General features: G+C 44.7%; 1 protein-coding gene across 2 annotated transcripts in view; it reads right to left on the bottom strand.

The window, feature by feature from the left end:
• ATP7B (ATPase copper transporting beta) overlaps nt 1-18,434 on the bottom strand; it is a gene marked incomplete at both ends in the record, with an annotated part of 56,857 nt that overhangs the window by 23,102 nt on the left and 15,321 nt on the right. For both annotated transcript variants that reach the window (XM_080689949.1, XM_080689950.1), the window contains 6 exons: nt 3,124-3,298; nt 4,801-4,877; nt 7,227-7,388; nt 10,153-10,316; nt 11,835-12,092; nt 16,727-17,942. In XM_080689949.1, coding sequence (XP_080546075.1) covers nt 3,124-3,298; nt 4,801-4,877; nt 7,227-7,388; nt 10,153-10,316; nt 11,835-12,092; nt 16,727-17,942 — 2,052 coding nt within the window. The remainder of the gene's footprint in view (nt 1-3,123; nt 3,299-4,800; nt 4,878-7,226; nt 7,389-10,152; nt 10,317-11,834; nt 12,093-16,726; nt 17,943-18,434) is intronic.

The following is an 18,434-nucleotide window of genomic DNA, read 5'->3' as shown; positions in this document are numbered from 1 at the left end:
CATCAAGAGTCTAAAGAGAAAGTCTACAGAATGTGAGAAGATCTTTTCTAGCTATCCCTCTGAGAGAGGACTAATATCTAAAATATACAAAGAATTTAAAAGATTTTACTCTAAAAAAAAAAAAAATCAAGAAATGGGCAACTGAAGCCAGGTGTGGTGGCACACGCTTGTAATCCCAGCATTTGGGAAGCTGACACAGGAGGATCATGATTCGCAGATAGCCTCAGCTACTACTTAGTGAGGCCTTTTGCAACTCAGTGAGACCCTGTTTCAAAATAAAGAATAAAAAATAGGGCCGGGGGTGTAGCTCAGAGGTAGAATACCCCTGGGTTTCATCCCCAGTACCACAAAAAAAAAAAGAAAAGAAAAAGAAATGGGCAATTGAACTAAATACACTTCATAAAAGAAGAGATACAAATGGTTAATAAGTGAAAAAGCCAGGCATGGTAGCACAGGCTTATAATCCCAACGTTCAGGAGGCTGAGACCGGAGGATCGCAGTTTGCAGACAGCCTCGGCTATTTAGTGAGGCCCTCTGCATCTCAGTGAGACCCGGTTTCAAAATAAAGAATTAAAAAAAATAGGGCAGGGGGTGTAGCTCGGAGGTTGAATGCCCCCGGGGTTCCATCCCCAGACTCCCCCCCACCACACACAAAAAAAAGTGAAAAAATGTTCAACATCATTAATAAGCAGAAAGATGTAAATCAAAACTGCATTGAGATTGCATCTAACCCCAATCAGAATGACAATCATCAAGAAGTCAAAAGATAATAAATGTTGGCAAGGATATGGGGAAATTGGAACTCTTCTACACTGTGGGTAGGAATGCAAATTAGTTCAGCCACTATGGAGATGAATGTGGAGATTCCTCAGAAAACTGAGAATGGATCTACCATATGATCTGGCTATACTATCTTTCCAAAGGGGCCGAAATCAGAGAACTACAGTAATGCATGCATACCCATGTTCATAGCAGCACAACTGACAATAGCCAAATTATGCAACCAACCTAGATGTCCATCAACAGATAAATGAATTATAAAATTATGGGATATCCACACAACAGAATTCTACTCAGCAATAAAGAAGAACAAAATTATGTCATTTGCAAGAAAATGGAAAGACTTGAAAACATAATTTTAAGTGAGATTAGCCAGTCCCAGAAAGTGAAGGGTCATATGTTTTCTCTAAAATGGGGAAGCTGTGGAGTCACTGGAACACCAGAGAGACTCCAGATAATGGAGGAGAAACCTCAGAGGAGCCAGGGAGGTGGCCTAGGGAAAGGGGAAGGGGAAGAGGAAGGATCACTAAAGACTATCATTGGTTTTGTATACATATGTAAAAATACCCATGTCAATCTCAGTACTCTGTTATGGAAAAGGGAGTGAGGGAAGAGAGGAAATGGGGTCAGGGGCTACCAAGTACTATGTGCATGTATGTCACTATCAACATGGTTTACATTATGATGTGAAACTATAATGCACAAATAAAAGCATATCTTTAAAAAGAGAAAGTGCTGCCCACATCCACGCTTCTCATACCATCCTAACACTAACAGGGCATGTCTGTATTATGTGAACATGCACATTCACATATACACACACACAAGTGTGTGTTTTATACACAGTTGAGAACTGGAAATATATATGCCAACTCCCAGTGACAGGTGGGTGTGATCAGTGAAAGGCCATCTTTCCCTTTGCTTCTAAAACTTCAGTATGGCCGGGCGTGGTGGCGCACACTTGTAATTCCTGCGCTTGGGAGGCAGAGGCAGGAGGATCGAGGCCAGCCGCTCTGGTTTAAGAGACCCTGTTTCAAAAATACAGAAAATAGGTCTGGGAGTGTAGCCCAGAGGTAGAAGGGCTTCCAGGAACCCCAGTACCACCAAAAAAAATAAAAATAAAAATAAAAAATAAAATAAAACTTCAGTATGACTAGAGTTGTTTATGGTAAGTATACATTACATTTGCAATTAAAAAGAAAATATAAAGCTGGGTGCAATGGTATGCCTATCATCCCAGTACTCAGTCTCCTGGAATGATAGGCATACCAGTACTCAGGCATACCAGTACTTAGGAGACTGAGACAAGAGGATTGCAGGTTCAGTCCAAGGCACGGTAGCTTAGCAAGACTGTTTCAAAATAAAAAATAAAATAGGGCTGGGGTATAGCTCAGAGGCAGAACACCCCTAGGTTCAAACACTAGTACTACAAAAGAAAAAAATTTAAAATGCTTTTTCCCTTAAAGAGTTCTCAGCATTCTAATATTAATTCAGAGGTTTAGTTTCATATCCCAATATATATGCATAGGAGTATACTTTCTACCAGAAACATGGCTGGTTTCTTAATATCACCACACTAGACATTCTATGAGGCCTGCCTCTGTTTGGTTATAATTTGCCCATGGATAAGGACCATATCTTTGATTTCAAGATAAAACAGTCAAGAGAAGCATGAGCTCTCGGAGCATTAGATGCTGCTTCTAACAACACAGGTAAATTAGGCTAAACTGTAGACACAGCTGGGACACACAGGTCCACTGATCTTGCAGGAAGAAAGCTGTTAATCTATGGAGTTCCGGTCACCTTCAATCAACTATGAAACTACGATTGAAACCAGGCCCTTCTTAGTTTCCCACATTGCAGTGCCCCTCCCTGCTGGTCAGAGGTGGAAATAGAAGAGCAACCCTCTGGATACACGGCTGGAAAGCTGCAGCAAAGTGCAGCTTTGAGGCGGATTCCCAGCTTCCGGGCCTTGGTTGCAGCACTTTGGTTGTGTGAAGGCTGGGCAGGCCTGAACATCTCTAAAGGTGCTTGTTGTGACGTTTAGACCTTTAGAATGCTCCTCGAATGGCGCCCCAACTTCTGCCCAATCCAGCTCCCCAGTGTTACTGCAGTATCATTAGGAATTGGGCACATATCTTTCCAGGTGTCATCTATGTAGACAACACACACTTGTGTATGTATCTGCATGTTCACATAAAACACACATATTGTTAATGGCAAAGGGCTTATACAAAATGCACTGAATCCAAGCTAAAGAGTGATGCTCATCCTAAAGGGCAGAGTATCTGAGGGGTACAACTGGTTGTGAGACAGAAGTGTGCCTGGCTTGCTAATACACACCTGGACAAAAGTACACAAGATGAAGAAGATGAGGTTTAGAATGGACAGCCCTGGAATGATGGTGTGGTCCAGGACCATAGCCTCATGGGGCCCGTTGCTGGGGACTAACATATAGATCATCAAACCCATGACAGGGATGCCGAACACCAGGCTGCACAGGAAAGACTTCTTCCACCTGGAAGCAACACAGGGACACAAACACATTAGACTCCATTTGCCACTTGGATTTTAGGCTGGCCCCCTCCTGAGAACTCAGTTTAAGGCTTGCCTTTGTCATGTGTCTAGGACAGAACACCAAGAATTAAAACAAAAGTAAGACTCCCACAACACTGCCTCACAATCTAAAGTCCTAAACATCACAGCAGGGACATTTGGGAGACGACTAGGTCCTGCCCCCCTCCCTTCACACAACTGATTTGTGACTTCCAGTTTACAGGTGCAGCAACTGAGGCCTGGAAGCTGAGAATCTAGCCCCAACGAGGTTAAGGTCCTTAGTCTGCTGTTGCCTACAGCCATTTTTCAAAATGTAATCTTATACAGATCCCCAAAGGGGGGAAAATAGGTAAAAGCACTAATTTATTAGTACAAGCTTATACATGCAATTTAAAAACTAGAGTCCATGAGAGTAGTTTTTAAATACAAAGATCTGAGATCAGGGATCAGGGAACAGCTGTGGCTTCATGTGAGCTGTAACAAACATGAAATTCCAACCAGACAGTTGTGGAGCCTTAAGGTACCTCTAGGTTAATGTCCTTTGAAAAAAGCCTGAAACCACTGGCCTGTGGGGCCCAAGTCCTGTGCACTCTCCTGCCCATGGCCCCGGGAGCCTGGGCCCCTGGCTTCCCAGATGCCGTGTCTACCATCCCTCCCACACCCAGGCATGCCAATCAATCAGATGAAGACACAGGTGTCCCTGAAGGCCCCCACACCCCGGAATCCCCGCCGATTCCTTTAGCCTTCTGTTCATTCTCTGAGGCTCAGATCCTGGGTCTCCTGCTCAGAAGTTTCCTAGACCTCCCATAACCCACCTAAACCATTACTGTCACAGGTCATTTACTCTTTCCTGGCCAGACCCATTGCAGTGCCCTGCACACAAAAGCAGCCTTCAAGTTTACTGAAATTAGAATAAACGGACTATCTGAAACAACAAATGAATGTAGGTATTCTGTTTCCCTGGCCATTTTATTTCTACTTTGCAAAAATTCCTGTCCTTAGATCCTAGTTTTAGAAAAAATAAATATATAAATAAAGCCTGGAAATATAATAAAAGAAAAAACTGGCTCTCCCTCACTCCTTCCCTCCCATCCAATCTAAGCATTATCCAATCTGTTAGCCACCAGCCACCAGGTAGCTATTTAAAATTATGTAAAACCTAAAAATTTTGTTCCACAATCACACTAGTTACATTTTGAGCACTCACTGGCCACAAGTGACTACTGGCCGCCATACTGAGCAGTGCAGATACAGCACACTGCCATCATCGCAGAGACTTGTGTAGACAGCATTGCTTCAGGTCAACATCAGGAGGGTAAAGGTGCGCAGCCCGGGCGGAGGGCACCATGGAAGCCAGCAGGGCTGGCGGGGACACTGACAGCACGGCAGTAAGTGCGCCATCCACAGGGAGGGGAAGACAGACCTTAGCCAAGAGCTACAGTTTATCCTTCATGTTCTACCTACTGCTTTATTTCCATCTTGTGGTCCAGGTGGTGAGCGTTGGGCTTTTTCTGAGCCAGCGAAGCGTGAAAGCCAATTTCCTTGTTATTAAAAAGAGAGGGGTGGGGAACAACGGGGGAAAAGTACTTGGTTAAAATATGCACTGGCAGAAAGCACTTCACAGCTCTGCAAATTAGAAATGTGTCTAAAGGCCCTTGCGGAGACTCAAGGCACTCTAGTGCTCTAGGAGACCCCTTTAACCAGCCTCATGCAGAGGCTCAGCACTGTGTACGCTGAGAGCCACGCCATCTGCAGGGAGATGATGACTCCTGTCCCTTCTGTGGGCAAAGGCTGGGGGATTCTGGGTAGCTAACCTGGCCAGACTCCAAAACTACCAGGACTGACTTATAAACTCAGCCTTTTGAGCTAAGTAATCCCAAATACCTTCCATGGTCTGGTACTTCCACTCCATGCAAAAGGAAAGTGAGGGTCAGATAGGGTCAAGACTTTGCCCACAGCCACGGAGCTACTCAGAAGAGCGGGGCCCTGAGCTCAGGCCTCCCGGCATCCAGTCCAGGCTGACCTCAGCTCTGCTCAGTACCTGGAAGCATGGCTGCCACTGTGGCCCCACAGAGGCTGTGCCTCAACCTGTGATATTCTCCCGGATTACCTCAAACACTTCTGCCACCACCCTGATCTGGTCATGTAGTTGTTGACATTCCTTATGAATTTACTCAGGGAAAATTACCAAGAAATATCTAGTGCTGGGACTTTTTTTTTTTTTTTGGCACTAAAGATCAAACCCAGGCTTTCATGCATGCTAGGCAAGCATTCTACCAGTGAGTTATATACCTCTAGCCTGGTGCTAGGATGTTGGGATATTTACAGAAAAGTTAAAAAGTATAATGGGAGAAAGAGCATCTAAAACTACCTAAGACAAATGCTTTTACAACTAAGACCAGTCTAACTATATTAGAAAAATGTGTCCCAGAGATGCAAGTTTGGAGACTGGCCGATATTCTAATATTTTTCAAATAAGACCAGTGAGGATGGTGCACCAAACAATGTGGGCTGGGCGGGGGCAGGCCAGGGCACGTGAGAACGCGTACTGAGACGTGACCGAAGTGCCGCCTGGGGCTCTCCTTCCCATTTACTGCATTGGTCTGACTCCTTAGCCTCACCGATGCCATTTACTGTTCTTTAAGATTTGTAGCATAATAAAGACAGGAAGGCTGCTGAGGTTGGAAATGGATTTGAGTGCCCTTCTACCACCTATGAGCGGAGTGCCAGTGAGCAGAGCCCTCAACCTCCCTGAGGATCTTTCCTCATTTCACGAAGCAGCTGTTCCGCCTGCCCCTGAGGGTGAGGTGTCTTCAGCAGTAGCAGCGTATTTATTTCCAGGTAAACAAAAAAACTCTGCTGGGCCTTACAACAACATCACTCTTTAAACATACACGTACAATGAAAATTATGGACAACATGGCATTCAACATGCTATAAGAGGTTTCTTTTCATAAGCAATTTCATAAGTAGTTGTTTTTGCTACACCAAATTTTTCCTTACCACTAGTTGTTACAAATTAACTTCATTAGTTCTGACTGTCTTAACTCACTCTACTACTGATCCTTACTCTGTCTCTCATGGTCTGGTATAACAGACCTTACAGAGAAAATGGTAGGTCTGTGGGTAAACTGAAGGGGGAAAGGAGGCAGAATGGACATAAGGATTCTGATTTTCCAGGGAAAAAAATAAGCAAATTATCCTATTTAGAACAGATCTAGCAGAGGGGCAAAATTGGGTATAATTGTGTTCAGTGGCTACATATCGCTGGTCTGTATATATTGGTATAGACATCAATAATACATATATATATATATATTTACACACAACACACACACACACACACACACACGGGTGTACAGTGTACTAGGGATTGAACCCAGGGGCATTCTATCGCTGAACTGCACCCTTAGCCCTTTTTTTTCTTTGTTTTGAAACTGGGTCTCACTAGGTTGCTATGTCTTACTGTGCTGCCGAGGCTGTACTTGAACCTATAATCCTCCCTTCTCAGCCTCTCAAGTACTGGGATTACAAGTGTGTGCCATCACACCTGGCCTGTAAGTAATAATTTTTAAACTGCAGTTAGGCAATTTAACCCTAAATACCAGGTAAGTTGTAACAATATTGATGTTTCTTAGAGGATGTCTGAAACTAAAAACAATAATAATGTCTTGTTCCCTCATGTCTTCCTTGGCCATTCACTCATATTCTTCCTGAGAGTATTTGATGTTTAACTTATCTTCCCAGATCAGCCTTATTTTCATGAAAAAGTTCCTGGATTTTAGATGGTTTTCATTTTTTTTCTTTCCACATAACTATATTTTCTCCACTGATTATATATATTACTGTCTTTAAAGAAATGGATATAATTTTTTTCACGAGTAAATTACCTCAATAAGTTTGACAATATCCCGTGGACCAATGACTTCAGGATCAAACTTCACATGGGCTTTACTGGTGGCGAGGGCCACAGAGGCGTAGGTGATGCCATTGGTCCTGGTAAGCCTGGACTCTATGTTGTGAACACAGGAAGCGCAGGTCATTCCCGTGATCTGCAAGACAGGAGGACAAAATCCCACTGGCCCAGGGCTAAGAAGAACCTGTCCAAGGCCTTTCAGGGGTTTTGGATGACAGGTAGCCACCAGCGTTTCCCTGTCCGGCACCTTCCCAAGACACTGGACTCTCACCTCCAAACCCTGCGCACAGGACACCCCTCCATAACATTCCCCAGTGACCGCAGGCTATCCCCAACTCAGGTGCAGGAGGCAGCAATCATTAAGCAGATGACAACAGATGGAAGTTTGACCCCCGGTTCTGCTGAGGATGGGCTTTTGGACGCTGCTCTGTGTTTTCTCAGATTTCTCACCAGCAACATTGGGATAGTAACTGCCTCTCCTGAGTGACGATGTCATCACTGCAAAACCCTCCAGACTCCTGAAAGACTGTGACTGTGGATGTCACTGATATCATTCTAGCCTACAGCCCCGGCTGGGCCAGTGCTCTGCTGTGCTAAGGGGGCTGATGGCCCTGCCTCATTATCAACAGGAGAAAAGACCTAGAAGTGACCAATGGAGAAGACAGGATTCAAGTTGGTCCCAAAGTACGGGCAGGGCATTGTCAGGATGTGGGTAAAGTAACAGCAGAGGGAAAGACAAAAGGCAGGATGACACGAGGTATTCTGGAACCATCAACAGCTAGGCTTGGGGGGCACAGGATATGTGAGTTGGAGGAGGATACAGAGGAGGAGGATCCTCCACAGTGCTGGCTGGGTCCACAGCACGAGGCTACTGAGTGCCCAGCTGAAAGTGTCACTAAGCTAGTGCTTGATGCAAAGCCACTGTGGGGTGATGAGCATCAGAATAATGTGACTGGAAATGCACTTTGAATTTGTACCAGTAACCCTAGAGACAAGTGAGTCCCACTGGAGTAGGGGAGAAGCGGGGGGCTCATCTGTCACTGGAGCACAGTCAATGTGGCATGGGATCCAAGAAAAGGCTGGAAAGGGAGATCATCAGGCAAATAGGAGCTCACCAGCACAAACAGGATCTTACCAACTTTACAAATATTGCAGTGGTGTGTCTAAACTTTTATTTTTGCAATGATAATAATAATAATAATAATAATAATAATAATAATTACCATTTAATACATATTTGCAATGTGCCAGCTATTCTCCTGGCATTGTACTGCTCCCACCAACCCTATGAGGCAGGTCTCAAAACCACAGTACTCAACAGGCTTAGTAACTCAACCAAGGTCATACAACCAGTGGTGGAGCCTGTCCCCAAAGGGCCTGGCTCCAGGGTCAGCTCCGAGCTACTGCTGACTACATCATGGGGGAGGTCCCCACAGACTAGGTTAACAAATGTCCCTGAATCAACAGGGACAGAATTCACACCCACCCAAAGTCCATAGTCCTACTATGCCACGCTGTGTATCCTAACATGAGGAAAATGAGTTTGAAGGGTGATGTGCCACTCCTGGAATATGAATTAGGCAAGTTAAAATCAGTGTTTCCTAGAATACCAATACAGAAACCCACATAAAATGTCTGATCATGTGATGACCATAACTACTGATTCTCAATATTTTTTTTTAAATTGCAAAAAAGTTTCAAAGAACATTTTAACCTTTTCCAATTTAGACTTTTTAATTTAGACTTTGCAAACAGTGGTCTGAGTGGGAACTCTCCCCTCCCACGGGGCTGATGTATTAACTCTGCCCCTCGGTACCAAGGCAAAGGGGGTGCTCTATAGAACCCTGCTTATCAGGAGCTCAACGCGCCACTTATGTCCTTGACACATTTTCTACATTTATTTATCACTAATGGCTGTGACTAGACACATAAAGAAGTAAATGGCCCTTTAACCTCAGGAAAAGAGAATTATTTAATTTCTGGGGGATTTCTTTTTTGTCCTTTTGAACAGAGCAAGTTGTAACTATCAGAATTACCTGTTTTAAGTGACTCCACATACAGGGGACATGGACAGAAGGAAACAATAACTCCTCACCCCAAACCCTGAAAACAACCACCTTAGACATTCACCTCAGACCAAGTGTTTTGAGCTACTTTGGTCAATAATTACTCTCTTTCTACCTCCAGGCTATACTCCCAGACCTTTTTTTGATATTTTATTTGGAAACAGGGTCTCACTAAGTAGCTGAGGCTGGCTTCGAACCTGTGCGATCCTCCTGTCTCAGCCTCCCAAGCGCGAGGATTACAAGCGTGCGCCACCACGCCCGGTTTGGTCACTAATTACTCTCTAAACATCCTTGTGCCTATAAGCCCTCCCATCCTTGGGTTTTGTTTTTGTGGTTCTAGGGATCAAGCCCAGAACCCTGCACATGCTAGGCAATCAGTCTACTTCTGAGCCACACCCCAGCCCTCTCTCCACCTTCGATGGCACTTGCTACCTCAAGGACTCACACTGTCTGTCTAGAGACACCTGCAGGAGGTAGAGTTTCTCTTTAGGCTTGAAGGACTGTGTTTACACTCAAACTTTCCCAAACCGCCATGCTCAGGACAGCCCCCATTGGTGAGCCCTCTTCCTCCCAAACTCCAGTGCCTCACCACCTCTTCCTCTGAACATTCTGAGTGTACTCAATGGATGGCCTCCTATGACTCTTTGACATAAGCAACCTTCCTTCACAAAATGAACAGGTCACTGTTGTTGGTTTTAAAAGTAAATAAACTCCAACTACAACCACAAACAGGGCATATCCAAGAAGGGGGAAACTTATTGGTCACAGGATGACTACTATCAGAAATTCATTTGGGAACCCTCTGAAGTCCTCTAAGGCAGCGGCCATACTTACAATTAGCTCGATGTCACCATCTGTACCTGCGATGTCTTCCATGACTGCTGCCTCAAAACCCAGGTCCTGGATGAGCTGAGCTATCTTGGGTGGCTGGATGACCTCAGGATTATACTTGACCTCTGCCTTTCCCGACATCAAGGCAACCAACACGGAGAGAACACCTGGAACCATCAGGTCACAGCTGTGATACTCTGGGAGGACATCTGAATGACACAGTCAACACAGTCTAACAAAGTCCAATGTCTCCCCAGGCACCCGTAGAGCAGCAGTTCTTAAACCTCACTGCACATGAGAATCACCTGGAGAGCTCTGAACAACCACAGTGCCTGGCCCCTGACCCAGACCAAACAAATCAGAATCTCTCAGGTTGGACACCACCTATCATTATGATGTGATTCTAATGTACAGTCAAGTTTGAAAACCACGATTCTGAACAATGCTTCTCAAACTTTAATGGACACACAAGTCATATAGGAACCTTTAAAAAAGAGACTCTAACTCAGTGGTCTAAGATGGGGTCAGAGGTTCTGCATGTCTACCCAGCTCTTGAGTGATGCAGATGCTGCTGGCCGAGGACCATACCAATTCGGGCTTTCACAGAGCCCAGTGTTACATGTACATCAAAGCAAGCAGTACTAACTGCTGTTATAGAAAGGCTATGCTTTTTTTTCTCCAGACACATTGATACAAGGAAAAAAATAAAACATTCTCAAAACTGGTTTTCCTTACTGTTTTTTCCAGTTACTAACAACTTTCAGGAATGAAAAAGAAACCCCATAGGTTATTTTGCTAACACTATTGTGTTAGTTTAAGGGAGAAAAAAGGACCACATTCAAATAAATGAAAAGAATGATGTGCTTTAGAAAGAATACCATAAGGGATAAAAAGGGATTCAAGCAGGTACAGAAACAAGAGGCACTCTGAAATTATAAGTAATATTATAAGCAGCCAGCCCATGGATGACAAAGGAATACCTACAACAACTCAGTTCTAAAATGGCCATTCTAGAGGTCCAGGAAACTATGAAGCACAGTGAACTAGAGGCTGGAAAAACACGTCATCCTAACTTAGGGTTGATGTGAAGGCCCAGGAATTGGAGCAGAAAGACACATGGGGCCACAGGGGTGAGGAAAGAGAGAGATGCATACTGGTGGTGAGGTAGAGTCATGGCTACTTCCAGACAAAAGAGGGGGCAGGATTTTTGTTTTTCTTTCAGGTTCCAGCATTAGATATGCATTAGAAATGCAGTTTGGAGGACAAAACTTGGGCATTTCCACAAAACTCCATAGTTTATAGGAACAGGACAGAACACCAGAAACTGGAACTTCTACAAAAAAATGTAGGCCTTTCATTTTATAGAAAGGGGTTGATGCGATGGCAAGGGAAAATACTGAATACTACTAGGACAAACTAATTGAGAAGTGTAGCCATAGAACGTACCATAACCTTTAAATTGGCTTTTCATGGCTAATTTACTCAGAGATATACTTTACCTCAAACTAAATAAAGAGAATGCCAACTGCACAAGAACGTTAGACAAACATATATACTGTCCTACAATAAACTTGCTGCCAGATTATACGAGCTACTGATAAATGTCGTCAACGCAGATCCTAGAGGGCGAATGTGCAGTTTGTCCACAGCGTTTCCAAGGTCCACCTGGGTGTAAGTAAACTTACCAGCTTCTTTCTGAAGATTCCTTTCTATGTTAGATACACAGGACGCACAGGTCATGCCTTTGATCTGTAAAAAGCACTTCTGTGGTGCAACTGTTCCAGTGAACGGTGGGGAATTTGACACGTGGCCAGGGTCGTGGATTTTAGGGAGCCTCTCCTCACGGGAAGCCACTTCCCGCACAGGCCTAGGTGTGCTGCCCAGACTTTGCAGCACAGAACTCTCAGCACTATGGTTTCCAACATGGTTGGGAGAAGGGTTTTCTAGAAAAAGTGTTACAAATAATTCAAATTAGAAAAACAAATGGTAATTTTTTCCAGAATAGGAATTTTAAGCCGGATATTATTTATTTTAAAGGTCCCAGTAATTCTATCTGGGAAATACCAAGAAATATCAAGACTGATATTTCTTTCTCTGTCTCTCCCTCCCCACAACCAGGTCAGAGACACAATTACAGACACATGAAAACATGTCAACACATCAGGGATGAACATCCTGGGCAGGCAAATGTTCCTAATTAGATGATGATGATAGTAATAACTCTCCAAGCACTCTGCAAAGCACTCTACATGTATAACCTTCTTTAATCCTTAAACTCGTCCTGTGTTATATATCCCATTTATATGTGCCATTTATAGGTGGGAAAATGAGTTACAGGAAATTAAATGTGTCTCAAAGTAGTAGAGCATGTATTCAACAGGAGTGTTTTACTCCAGACTCTGTACCTTTAACTAGTAATTCACTCTTGTGGGCAGAGGCTTGGCTCCCTCCCCATGAGAATTCCACTTTGTTGAGCTGCTGGTCATTTTCTTATTGTTTGTTCAAGTTCTATATATTCTAGACATGAACCCTTTGTTATTGTATGCATTGCAAATATTTCCTGCCAGTCTGTGGTTTGTGTTTTCACCCTTCTAGTGGCATCTTTTTATAAACCAAGTTTTTAAAGTTAATAAAACTCAATAGCAATCTATTTTTAAAGTGTTGGTATTTTTGCATTCTCTTAATAGATGTTTGTCGCAACATGGCAAAAATATTCATGACATTTCCTTCTAGAAGCTCTATTGTTTTAATAAACTTTCACATTCAAGTCTATGATACATTATCAGTTATTTTTGTATAGGGTGTGATGTGACAGTCAATAATACTTTTTTCACTTATGATCCAGCTCCACAGACTGAAAAGACCATCCTTTCCCCAGTGAGCTCCAGGGCCATCTTTGCCATAAATTAGGCCACACAGGCATGTCTATCCTTGGACCAGTACTACACTGTCTTTTTTTTCTCTTTTCTTTTGAAAGGTATAATTTACAAATCAGAAGAGTTCCATCAAACTTTTCTGAATGTTGAATTAATTTCCTCTGTTACTGTAACAAATTACCACAAACTTGGTGGCTTAAAGACCACAAATGTATTATCTTATAGTCCTGATATCACATCACATGACTTGAGGAGGCTCTTCCTTGCCTTTCTCAGTACCTAAAGGCCACCTGCATTCCCAGGTTCATGGCCCCACTGCCCCATCTTCAGTTAGAATCTCCCTCAGATGTCCCTTCTTTCTAACCCAGCCAGAAAAGACTCATTTGCAGTGAATGGTGGGACTTGATTTGACTCATGTAGTTAATTCAGCTTCTTCCCACCTCAAGGTCCACTCCTTGCATCACACCTGTAAGGTCCCTTTTGTTATGTTAAGGTTACATGCTCATTGTGCATTATTCTGCTTACCCTTAAAGTATACACCTAGGTAACTACCATCCAGGTCAGTACAGAGGACATTTTCACCATTCTGGAAGGTTACATTATAATAACTCAAAATACCTTTCAGAACATGCCAAAAAAACCCATCTTATCATTTAATGATGGACTGTCATTATTCTAAAACCACATCTGCAGAAGACAGGCTGGCAGGGATCTGTACTGACTGCAGCCCATGGCTTTAACATTTTTCTTATGAATGAATCTCACATACTGGGATGCTTCCCTCATTTTCTGGAAAGGGGGACTGCTTCTGCTGACCTGAGTGGTATAGCTGAAAGACACCATGGGACACTGTCAGGTGCTTAGGCGAGGACCTTTCCTGCCAACTCAATCTCCGGGTCTCTTTCCATCGTCTGTGTGGCTTCTGGCTCTCTTAAAACCTCTGTGATTAGTTCCTTGTAATTCCCTCCATGGAGCTACCCTAGGAATCAGCTTGTCACGGCCCATTTCCTTCACAAATGTCCATGAATGCTGGTGCTAATGAGCCCAAGAAGAAAAAAGTCACAATGGTCTGAAGACTGTGTAGGGACCCATCAAAACCAAACACCTTTTTAGCATTTAAGTGGTTATAAAAGATAGTCACCAGTGCATTAATAGTTTATCTTAAGTTGCCAGACAAAATATAGGATATCCAATTAATTTCAATTTCAGAGAAACAATTTTTTGTTTAAATATATACACAATGTTCATATACTAAAAACAAAACACTGTTTATCTGAAGTTCAAATTCAACCAGGTGTTCTAAATTTTTATTTGCTAAGTCTGATACCCTAAAGACCCTAAATATAATTCTCATAATCCTGTGCTAAATATAATTCTCATAATTCTGCCCAATAAAAAAAAAACACTTCTTTCTAGGCTTACTCAGCCAAATCCAATTATTTTGTATGATGCAGTTCAGTGCTCGTTTCTTTTTTCCTGCCAATAACCTGATCGTACTGTTGAAAGGTTTTAAATCTCACAGAAAAACAGGAGATGTTGACCCTCTATTTCTTACCTTTTGACTATAGGATTTACTGTTCTTCTATGCTTTCCTTAATGATTTTCTTAAAACTACTTCCCAGTGGAGTAGCAAAGGTAATGAGAAGAAAAAAGAAAATAAAAAAACCCAAGAAAAACAAAAAATTCCTTCCTGCAATGTGGTGCACAGGACAAAGAGTGTGGCTGAGCCAATAACTGATTTCCCCAGCCCTGTCAGAGGCAATGTGCTGTGTACAGAGGAGAGGCAGGAGAGTATCACAACAGATCACACTTTTCAAGGGTACACACTCTATCTTGGTGGCTAGAGGAAATGGGACATGGGAAACCAAAGTCCTGCCAACTGGGGCGCTGCCAGGGCTCTCTGCCTGTTGTGCATGGCCACCTCCCCTGTGGGCGGCAAGCTCCAGCCAGGAGGCTCTGCAGCTGGCACCTTCTAGGGCAGTTACAGGGCACAGGGCCCAGATCTGGGATCTAGGCGGTTAAAACACTGCCACCTGTTGCTATCCCCAAATGGGCCCCTTCGGCCTGTAGTCCCACTACTTGCCCAACTACTCAGCTTCTTGGGAGGCTGAGCCAGAGTTCAAGGCCAGCCTGGGTAACACAGTAAGACACCATCAAAAAACAAAACAAAGCCAGGTATGGCAATGCGTGCTTGTAATCCCAGCACTTGGGAGGATGAGACAGGAGGATCGCAGGTTCTCGGCCAGCAACTTAGTGAGACCTTGTCTTAAAAAAAAAATAGGTAGGGCTGGGGTGTAGCTCAGAGGTACACACACACACACACACACACACACACACACACACACACACACACACCGTGCTCCTTCCCTCCTGATCCCAAATGGAAGCTTCCCACCTCACCTCTGTGGCCTCTCTCCACCCTCTTCTCCAATCACTGGGGGCTGCTTCTTTTTGGTGCCCCCCCCTCTTCCTGGGTCTCTGTCTCTGCCCTGCAGACCCACACTGCACTCAGTACATGGAGGGTTCACCCTGGGTGCTGCCTCTCCTCCACCCCCACCCCAGCCCTATTCAGACACCAAGCGTGGTGGCTCTGATCTCAGAGGACTAGCCGGTTGTCTTTCCACTCTGGGCCACTCTGCTTTCCTTGCAACTTCCCCAGAGCCCAGCCTCCCAGGGCTGGGACCACCCCCAAGCTCTGCTCCCAACATTCTTGGTCCTCCCTTCCCCTCCCACATCTCTCAGTCCAACCAGCCCCCCAAGGCAAAGCCAAGGCCCAGACTCACATGGGCTACATCACCCTTAGCTCCTAGGACAGACTGCCTTCCTCACTCAGTGGCCCCAGAGGTAGGACAAGCCCTGGCACACAGTACACAGAAGGGGTTAAAAAGATGCTGCAGATGGAGGGCGTGGTGGTGCATGCCTATAATCTTAGTATTTGGGAGGCTGAGACTGCAGGATCTCAGGCCAGTCTAAGCAACTTAGCTGAGACCCTTAGCAACTTAGCAAGACCCTGCTTCAAAATTAAAAAAATAAAAAATAAAAAGACTGGAGGTATAGCATGGGGTAGAATGCCCCTGAGTTCAACCCCCAGCACCCCTCTCTCCCAAATCCTACACTGCAGGGCTTTCAAGTAGGAGAAATGAAAGAAAAAAAAAAAAAACAGGTCACTTGAATGGAAACAAAGAGGGAGTAGGGACAGCTGCCACTCAGGAAATTCTGCCTGGTGATGATGGGATGGGAGCCCTTGCTTTGTGAAGACTGTCACACCCACCCTATAGCCATTAAAGGGAGCACAGGCAATCATGGTAAAACCCCTCCTCAATTCCCACTCTGAAGAGAACGGCCTCTAGATGCTGAGAGTATGATTCTAGTGCTGTTACTGTTTTATTTTACTTAGCAGAGAAATCTTTACGGTAACAATGGTTTCTTTGGTAAAAGAAGAGCCTGAGTTCCCACAGTACTGTGTTTTAAAACACATAATCAGAATTCTCCTCAGAAATGCAGCCCAAATACAAACAGTTTAGCATTTAAGCACCAGAGTCAGCACTGGGGATTCCATTTCCCCTACCCAGACCATTAACACAGGGTGAGGGTGTAGAGCCCTGTTACTTGCTCCCAAGACACTGGAGGCTGGAGGCAGGGTGAGCCCCATTACCCAGCCAGGAACTCTGAGGCACTTCAAATATATACCAACCACCTACCAGTAATCACGGAAGCCTCAAAACCCATGTCTTCTACAGCAGCTCTGAGTTCTTTGGGGCTGATTACTGAGGGTTCATAAAGAACTGTTCCAGTCCCCTCGGCCAAAGAGACTGAGACCCGCTGTACCCCTCCCCGCTGGGATAGCATGCCTTCGATGGACTGGACACAGGATGTGCAGGTCATTCCAGCGATGGAGAGCACCACGGTACTGCATGTGGCCTGCACCTCATTTCTCTGGGGTGACCCAGAGGGGTGGGCATCGGAAGACCTACTTGCTTCTGCTCCATCAGGAAGAAAAACCTTAAAGTTCCCAGGAGGAAGTGCCTCGATGGCCCTCTGCAGAGCCACAGGAGTGATAAGAGAAGTGTCATACTGTACTCGGGCCGTTCTGTTCTCCAAGGACACTTGAATATCGTGAACCCCTGGGAGCTGGCTTATATTTTCTTCAATATTTAAGACGCAAGATGTACAGTGCATCCCATCCACTCCCAGTTGCACAGTGGCCATCTGGTTTCCTTGGTGCCTGGTCTCAGAATTATTGAAATTCTGGTTGGCAGAAGCTGATGGTCCCTTTGGGATAGTGCTTTGTAACCGGCCAATATCGATTGGTCCCAGGCTTAAGGGAGCCATTTTGTTCTTGATGGCAGCTTCGAATCCCATGTCATTTACATGGTCCCTGAGGTCTTCAGGTTGGATGAGATAAGGCTGGTAAGTGACCACAGCCTCTTGGTTGCTGAGTGACACTTTGACCCGCACCACTCCCTGCAGTTTCCGGATCTTGCCTTCAATGGAGCTGACGCAGGACTGGCAAGTCATGCCCTCAACCCGCAGCTTGACCACAGCCTCCTGGGCTGCTAAGGACCTTGAAGGCCAGGAGGCTGCCTTTCCTTCTGCAATGCTGGCCTCAAAACCCATGTCCCCAATTTGACTGCAAACCTGCTGCAGGCTCATGACCGATGGCACGTATTTCACAGTTGCGCTGCCTTGTTCCAGGGAAACCTTAATGCTCACAACACCTTTCAAACTGGAAATTCTGCCCTCGATGGCCTTGACACAGGACTGGCAAGTCATGCCCATGATGCGGATCGTGCTGGTAGTTGTGGGAGAAGCGCACAGGGTGTCCATACCACCTTCGTAGCCAACATTGTCAAAGGCGAAACTCTGCTTCATCTCGGGCTCCCAGGAGCGAGTAGGCAAAGAAAGCTTAGACAAGATCTAAAAGGAAAAGAAATAACATTTTTATGTTTAAAACCAAATATTCCCTATAGTATCTAGCTTGCTTGGCACTGAGAAGATGGAAAACGATATCACTGGTATCAAACCCTCTCAAGGATAGAAGAATATAAAATAGAAAGAAAACAAAATCCTTTACAAAATGAATGAGCTCCTGTGGGTTCCCTTTAGCTGTGACATTCTGTGATTCTGAACCTGGAAGTGGACTGTCTGCACACCTTGGTGCAATGCCTTTCTCACATAACAGACATAAGAGGTTTCTGAAGGAGAGCACAATGTGGCTCTACGTACAGAACAAAGTGTAGGCCAGCCCGCAATGGAGGCAGAGACCAGGAAGGGAAGTGGGTGTCCTCAGAGCTTCCCCACCTCTGCTCGATACCCGACACCCCTTCAGCTCAGATCTTGGGGGTTCCTGCTGAAATGCAAATCCCAGAAGAGGCAACACCTTCATCTGTGTATTTAAGAGTCTGATCT

This window comes from Muscardinus avellanarius (genome assembly GCF_963383645.1).
Source record: "Muscardinus avellanarius genome assembly, chromosome: 2".
Lineage (NCBI taxonomy): Eukaryota > Metazoa > Chordata > Mammalia > Rodentia > Gliridae > Muscardinus > Muscardinus avellanarius.
Note: the sequence above shows the minus strand (reverse complement) of the source record. Positions and strands in the feature narration are given on the sequence as shown.